We start from the raw sequence: 8,546 nt of genomic DNA on the forward strand, positions 1-8,546 counted from the left end.
TGAATTGATCGGCTCGTAAACCGTTGTGTAAGCAAGAAATTACTAGACTTGAGAAACTCAGATAACGACCAAACTAAAACTGAAACTTAATTAAAATCTCTAAGTATAGGGACTCGGAAAGAGTAACTCGGGTCTTAATGAAACCTCATTTCACTGAAATAAAAGTTTGATGAAGAGCCGAGGTGTATATGCCTCGGCTCAGTACAGTAATTTGATTCGAAAAAGGGCGAAAGCAAGAAAACAACAGGAGGCCGAGACGATCTACTCCTGAGGAGGGTCGGCAGGCTTGCTGGACCCCGCCTCGGCAACCAACAGCCTCAGCCTCTTTACTGGCCTCGGCAGGTCGCTCCAACCCAGATGGATTCATATTCTTGCTCGACGGCGGCGATGGCATCCTCCGAGCAGGCGGTGTCGAGCCTGTTGACGGCATAAGTAAAGCCTTGTTTGCCATATCGCGAGCTAGGCCGTCGAACCGGGGAATTCTTTGAGATTCTCTTCTTTCTCTTCTCGAGTAGGCCCAGCTCGCCAAGTTCTGTCGAGCCTTGTTCCAGCCCTTCTTTACGGTCTCAGCTCGGGCCTGGACATTCTTCAGGTCGGTGCGTGCTTGGGCTATCAAAGCTTTCGACCTATCGGCCTCAACCTCTTTCTCAGCTTGCGCCTTGTCAACCTCGGCCTGGAGCTCAGAAATTCTCCGCTCATAGGAGGCGTTCGTTTCCTCCTCCTTGAAGTCCCGCCCTCCAAGGTCCAAGCTCATCATCGAGGCCGAGAGGCAAGCATGATAATGCAGCTGCAAAGGTTCGAGGTTAGATCGGAAAAGATAAAGAAAAATGAGTGAAGAGTAGGCACGAGCTTACCTCTGCAGCAAGAGCTATGGTCTTTCTCACCGCCTCCGCAACGTCCTCAGGCGCCTGAACAGCTTGTTCTGCCAAGTGAGAGCTCGAGGGACCTCACTTTTCGTCGCGGCCTCGTGATACTGAGGCGAGAGAAAGCGAGCCTGAAAGTGAGTGGGAGCTCGGCGCAGGACCCCGACCATGTAGCGACCCTCCTCTGAGTCGACCACGATGGGGGGGAGGCAGAGATCGGGAGTTGCCTCCTCGGAGGGAAGCGTATCCTCGCTCGCTTCTTCCTCACCAGAGGGGTAGACGATCCCTCCCCCCAGCGACAGTCTGTAGGGGCTGAGCTTGGAGGGCCGAAGCTTCGCCAAGTTTGCCAGCCCTGGAGCCGGGACGTCGGCGCTGCTTGTGCGATGACGAGCTTGGGGGGTTGCCGGCGGAGCAACCGAGGCCGAGGCCCACTGCCGCTTCGTACTGCTAAGCGCGAGGATTTTGAGGCCATCTCTGAAAAAGGGACGAGGGTCAGTAAACCAATGAGCAAAAAGGATGACGAGGGCTAAAGTGAACGAGCTAAAAGTGTTGAGAGGAAGTCACCTTCAGGGGCTTTCCGCTTCTGTGAGCTGCGTTGCCGAGGTTGGTGAGCTTCTTGAACTCGTCCGGTTGATCGTGAGAACTGAGGCCGCTGGAAGAAGAGGTGGGAGTTTGAGACGAGTGCTTCACCCCACAGCGCGTACTTTAGTCTCTGACCCTGGGCTCGTTTGATGATCTCCCAAGACTTGTTGTTGATCCTCGGAACGGGGGATGGAGAGCTGCAAAACAAGCCGATATCAGCAACGAGGTTACTCAATTTAAGAAGACAAAAAAAAAACCCCTAGCTCGCGCCTAAGACACTCACCTACGTCACCGAACTCTACCGGACTTGACAGGTCGACTCACCCCCTCCGTCACTCAGAAGCCACTCTCCAGAGACGAGGAACCAACACTCCTTCCAAGTTTGTTAGAGGAGGGGTTCCTAATCAGCTGACCTACGTTCCGCCGAGCTGAGAGGTAGTACCGACCCTCTCCCTCGTTGGAGGCTTTGACGGCGTGGGTCGCTAAGAGCTGATCTACCGTAAGCCTGTCCTCATCCTCGTCTCGGAGGACCCACCAAAGGACGTAGGCTCCGAGCACGGTAGACCACCCATTAGGGGAAAGCTGAGCTGGAGCAAGGTTAACGACGCTAAGGAATCTTTGAATAAAGGGGTGAAGTGGAAGCCTAACCCCTACTGAACATCTGGGGATAGAAGCTGACGAAGCCTAGAGGAGGGTCGTCAAGAGACTCCCCGACGTTGGGCACCCTAAGCTCTACAGAGATGGGGATCGAGTAGGTTCTGCGGAGCTCGGCTAACCTACCTACTGAGCAAGTCGAGGGGGGAAACTCAACTACTGGACCGAGGTCAGGATTTCTCGAGGAGGGGGCTATATTAGGGTTTGCCGAGCTATCCTCGACGTAAGGGTTCCCTGAAGTAGAGGCTAAGGTCGGATCTCCTAAAACGTCGTCTGAACTAGAGGAACTAGACGACCCAGACGACGAATCCCTAGACGAGCTACTCATCGCCAGACCTGACTGGGAAGACTTAAAAGAACTATCTAAAGAAAGAGGGAGAGAGTACCTGACTTGTAAACGGCCGAGGTACACGAAAACTCAAAAGTGAAAAGTAAAAAGTGAAAAGTGAAAGACTTTCGCCTTTTATAGGACAGCCCGGAGGCACGAGAGCCGTTCGATCAAGGAGGAATCAACGGACAAGATCTGTCCACGCCAGACTGTCCCCACGACGACGTTTGGGTTCCCGAAGCAGAAGCTAGGGCTGACGACATCCATGACGTCACACATGCACGCGTGGATTCGACCCATCTCCAGTTAGCTCGGACGACTTCGCCGAGCGACCTCCGCCCCACCGAAGTGGGGGCCAATGTTGGAGGCGAATCCTGGCCTGCCACGTGTCATGATCAGAAAAGTGAGTTGGGTGAACACGCGAACGAAATGTAGAAATTGACTTCTAGACACTCAGGTCGACAGTAAGGGTAGGACCTACAGTGCCGAGCCGACCTGAGGTAAAGTCCGTAACAATGTCTCTTCCGTACCCAACAACATGCCGCGATTTTAGGGTGTGTCAGAATCCCTGTCGGGCCAAGTTTCTATAAATAGAAACCCTTGCCTTAAATGCAAGGTACGCAATTCTAGATAGACTCGGCAAGTCAGCTCGGCCTAGAACTGACTTGCTCGTCGGAGTGCTAACTTTGTTTCGCAGGACTCCAGAGTCTTCTGGGAAGGGGTTGGACCTTGGCCATAGTTCATCCTGAACGTTCCGATCTACGTTACATCTGAGCTCAGCCATTTCGGACTCAAACAGACTTTAAAAAAAAATTAACAATAAATTAAAAAATAATAACAACACTTTACAATGAGTAAGATAAAAAGGCATATCGGGAAGAATTTTTTTTTTTAACTCTCTAACACATGAGGCAGGGATTTCAAACTCCAACTTTTGATCCAAATTTAATGCCTCAACTAGTCGAGTAACGTTGAAATTCTCATATCTAGAAGAAAGTTATTAACTTAATTGGAATAGGATTACACTAGCCATTATGTCATTTCTATGATTTTTAAAATCAAATACTAATAATGTCCTGTTTAATCACAATTTTGTTTCCAAAACTTCCGCTGGTTTACTGATTACTTCTTTGTTTAGTTTTATGGAACATATTCTAAAACAAATTCTAGTGAAATTGTCAAAAAAAGAAAGTTCATCAGGATTTTAGAAACATTCTTAAAAAAAGTGAGCTCAAGTAGCAAAGAAAATTATTAGCAGGCAAACAGAAGATGAGAAATTCCTCACTTTGAAAAAGAATCAATAGCATAAACAGGTAAAGAAACCTACAGCAGCAGCAGAGCTCTTGCTCCACAGGACCTGACCATCAATGGCAGTGAGACGTTGATCGTCGAGGCGCTTCCCACGTTTTGATGGATTTGACAGTTTCCCAGTTTTCATTTGCTGTTCTTTCCAAGTTAGCCACCACCACTCTGGCTCTCCTGGACCACCCGGCCTTGCCATAGGCGTGGTACCCACCAACCCTCCGGCATAGCACAGGTTAATCCCAGTGAGCTCCCCACAGAAGTCATTGAGGTGATCGTGGCCTGTGAACACTGCTTTCACGTCCCCTGCTTCCACCATGGTGGTGAAGAACCCTGAGTTCACTAAAGGAGAGCTGATCCCTGCTTCCATTTTCACACCAGTGAAATTTGTTGAATCAAAACTGGCATACTCAGGCAGTGGTATGTGAAAATATGCCAGCCCAGGTGCTGCAGCTGTTTGGGCAAATGGTTTGTTCATGTATGCCTTCTGAACCCAGAATCAGAAAACGACTCAATCAGATTATTACATAGAAAAATGAACTACATGAAGTTTGTTGTCATTAAGGTGTGTTTGGAAGTGATTCTGGCCTTTTGCCATGATCAAAATAGCTTCCCTTTAGGATATTTGGCAAATTAAAAAATTTATTTTAGAAAAGTTTAAATACTTAAATTTATTTTTTAAGATATCATTTAGATGACAATTTTGAAAAATCAATTATACTTAAATCTGTTTTTGTCAAAATCAGTCATTCTACTGTCACTCTCAAACACACCCCTTAGTTTAATCACTAACTAATTCATTAGATTTCACTTGTATAGTTAGAAGGATCAATGTTGTGTTTGGAAGTGATATAGAATGAATGATTTTGACAAAAATGAGATTTAGTATAATTTATTTTCTAAAATCACGTTCCAAATAAAAATAAATTTAAAGTGATTTTAAACTTTTTAAACAATTATTTTTTAATTTGTCAAACAATGAAAAGAAAATAATTTTGACAATGGCAGTTAAAATCACTCTAAACACACTGAGAACAAATGGATGGAAGGAATTCTACCTTTTCAATAAGATTTTAGTTTTCTTATATACATATATCTTATCATAATTGTTCTTCATTAGTAGTATTGTTAATATAGCCATCATTCAAATTTGGTCATAACAAAGCAACAGATATTTGTGATGCAGAGAAGATGAGATTTATACCCTAAGATTGGCAGAAGTAAGCTGGAACCAAAGTTGCTGAGAAGGTTTGATCCATCCGTAGCCAGGTATAGAAGGAACTGTGGAGTAATCACCACTATCAAGAAAGTACAGATTCATAACAGATTTGTTCTCAAAACCAGAGCCCTCAACTCCACCAACATCGAGGTTGTAATCCCAAATCCGTCAATGAATTTTACTTCCGACGGATTGACCTTAGAGAGAGTATTTTTCAAGCCAACTATATGCTTCATTACCCCTTCCCTTGAAAGCGTAGATTCTTGGTCATGGTTCCCAAGAACGGCGGCCCATGGAATATTTGAGGCAATTGCTGGAGCAAATGCCGCATTCAAAGATTTTTCTGCATCCGTTGCATCAAATCCGAAGATATTGTCCCCTATCAAAGACATAAATTACTTTCAGTTTCACCCTATTAGATTCCATCTCAAACCAGTTAATTTGAATCTTTATCGTTCCATTTCAGAATCAATTGGAATGAGTAGGATAGCCAATTTATACTGCCCTTTATATTTTCGACTTGGGAATTTTCGACTTGGGATTCTTAACCTATCGGAATCAATGAAATCGCAACTTAATGTCCAAATCTAAGTTAAATAGAGACAAATTTCCAAGTTTCAGAAATAAATTTGTATTTGATGGGGACTGGAGACATGATCTCGTGCCTCAATAGTGGCTTCTACGAGAGAGTATTTCAACCACCACAAGAATCCGTGTGCTAATCATAAACTTTGACGCGTTTTCGAAAACATTTGGTATAAAGAAATTACAATCAGAACAAAATACCAGTAAAAACGATGAAATCAGGTTTCTCAGCAAGAATCAGCCGGCGAAGGAAGGTCGTGGTGTTGAGGTCGGAGCAAGAAGCCAACTGACTCGGAAGAACGTTCTCACATGGCGTAGCTTTCCCATTCGCATAATGCATATCCGCTACTTGCAGTATCTTAAACGCTCCATTTTTGCCGAATCGCAGCCGCTTTGGCGGATCCTGTTGACCGCGGTAAATCTGACCGCCGGCAGACTACCGAACAGGAGAACCACCAGGTAGAACGCCACCGGCACCGCCATAGCCATTTGGGAGGGAAGAAAGAAAAACAGGAAAAGGAGAAGGCCAATAGCCAATTGATTCGAATCACCAACCAGAGCCCGAATCGATTGCCATTAATTTCTACTGACTTCTGCAGTGGTCTTTGGGGAGTGACCAGCTACCGGGGGAAGTATTGAATTCGTTTCTAAAATATTTTATTAATTAACTTTTGTACTTTTCCATCCAGTAGTTGTTCGGTGGAATTAATTTATTTAATTAGATCTCATGTATAATAACCACGGTGTTGACGTGTCGACCACCTCAACATGCCACTTTTTTCCCATCCTGTCGATGACACTTGAAACGAATTCTGAAATAGCAACTTAAAATTAGATGGTCAACAAACCAATTTTGAAAAAATATAAGAAAATTTAGTGTAGTGGTCAAATTTTGGATTTTTTGGAACTCTGTGGGTAAATTTGAAAGAAATGAGAAAAAACGGTTGTTTTCTAAACAATTTGGACTTTTTAGGGTGTTTCGTTTGTCAAAGAGACACATATGGTTGGGTTTGTAAGAATGCGTCTCTTGAAGAGATGCGTCTGTCGATCCTTTTTCTTGTCGTGTAACGTCGTTAAAGGACTTTGTTTGGGGGAGAAATATCCCTTTGCCACGTGGAGGACGGGGATTCACCGTTAACCGAAGAATTAGAGGAATGAGCTTACGGAGAGCTCCATCTCGGATCCTTCCGAGATGGGATATCCACCACTTCCTATTAATGAATTCATTCAACGTATCCAGGAGTGTGTCCAAGGCTGACCTACGTGAACCCGACACGTTCGACCTCAAATTCGACCAAGGTAACCGCCTGTCGTAACCCCTATCGGAACCTAAACTTATAAATAGAGGATCTCTTTTCACCATTAGGTATTGAATTTCTCATCGAACTTAATATTGAGTCCGAGCTACTTATTGACTTGAGCGTCGGAGATTTTGCCCTCTTGTGCAGGTCTTTCCTTCGCGTTCATAGTCGAAACAAGGATCGGGTTCGAGCTAGATTAACATTGTGAAAATCCTTGCATAAACATTTGGCGTCATCTGTGGGAAAGGACAGTATAAGTCGTCCCAACAACTAAAACATTTGATCCGAGATGGTGCATCCAGCAGACTCCGCTAATACTACAGAACGACGGGCCTATAATGCAAACAATGGTGCTCAACGTGAAGTTGACGCCAAGATGACTGAAGAGCAGACTAGGGCAGGGCAAGAGGTGGATCCACCTCGGGGGTCCACCCACAATGCCAATACTGTCCTGCCATCGACACACCCAGGTCCGGCAAGGCCAACCGAGGTCGAGGTGGGACCTCGAGAAAGACCTCTCGAAGGGCCACGCCAGCCGCGGACCCTGAGGTTCTTGTAACCCTCCAGCGGGAATTAAATGACATGCGCAGTCGAGTGCGCACCATGGAGGAGATGTATAATGAGATGACGCGGCGAACCGAACTGGATCCCACTCAAAGGCTCCAGGCGGACATGACCTACCGGAGGGAGGAGAAGACCAACATCCACGCCTTCATCACGACGGTCATGAGCCCATCGCTGATAGTGTGGGAGTTGACTATAACCTGCGAGATCATGATCTCAGTAAGCACCTCGTCGACAAGAAGAGGAAGGCCTCATGAGGCCCTGAGATCTCCTCATCGTGTTCCCAAAAATACTCAAACTCCGACTTCGAAGTCCAGTCGAAGTACACTCCGTTGACACCGGAGACCGTCATAACGAGGGAGGAGTTCGACCTGATGAAAACAAGTTTGACAAACAGGTCGAGGCACTTAGGGCGAAGTGCGAAAGGAAAGAAAGTCCTTTTGATAACGGCAAGATTGGCCAATCGGCGTTCACTTCGGACATTTTGGAGGCTCCCATTCCTCCAAAGTTCAAGACGCCCGCCATGAAGCCATATGACCGGTCTAAGGACCCAAAGGATTATGTGGAAGTCTTTGAGGGCCTTATGGACTTTCAAGCGGCCTCAGATGCCATAAAGTGCTGAGCCTTTCAGATTGCTCTCACGGGGAGTGCTCAGCTCTGGTACAAAAGGCTGCCGACAAGGTCGATCTTGACCTATAGCCAGCTGAGGAAAGAGTTCATTAGTCAGTTCTCTTCTCGACACTATGACAGGAAGACAGTCACTCACCTCGCCACTATCCGACAGAAAGAGGGCGAGACCTTGAGAGAGTTAATGACCAGCTTCCAACAGAAACAGCTTAAGGTCGCGCATTGCTCTGACGATTCGGCCATGTGCTACTTCCTTACCGACCTGGCCGACGAAACTCTAACAGTCAAACTAGGTGAGGAAGCGCCATCAACCTTCGCTGAAGTCTTGCAAAAGGCCAAGAAGGTTAGAGACGGGCAAGAACTACTCAAAACCAAACAAGGTCAGACAGACAAAAGGTCCGACCAGAAGAAGACAGGTAGCCAAGAAAAGGGAAGTCTGAACCTAAGTCTAAGGACAAGGGATCGTCTTCCCAGGATCGATCTAACTACAGGAGATCCGACTCGGACTCCAACCGGCGGGA

General features: G+C 46.2%; 1 protein-coding gene across 1 annotated transcript; it reads right to left on the minus strand.

Moving 5' to 3' along the window:
- Nucleotides 1-3,724: 3,724 nt before the first annotated feature.
- LOC111025313 (putative inactive purple acid phosphatase 29) lies at nucleotides 3,725-6,022 on the minus strand. The gene is given in 7 exon segments (XM_088118283.1): nucleotides 3,725-3,826; nucleotides 3,828-3,941; nucleotides 3,944-4,216; nucleotides 4,934-5,106; nucleotides 5,109-5,327; nucleotides 5,735-5,935; nucleotides 5,938-6,022. Coding segments are annotated over 7 exon segments (1,167 nt in total).
- Nucleotides 6,023-8,546: the final 2,524 nt, after the last annotated feature.

Source organism: Momordica charantia, unplaced genomic scaffold (genome assembly GCF_013281855.1).
Source record: "Momordica charantia cultivar OHB3-1 unplaced genomic scaffold, Mcharantia_2.0 BLBB01000080.1, whole genome shotgun sequence".
NCBI classification, from domain to species: Eukaryota; Viridiplantae; Streptophyta; class Magnoliopsida; order Cucurbitales; family Cucurbitaceae; genus Momordica; species Momordica charantia.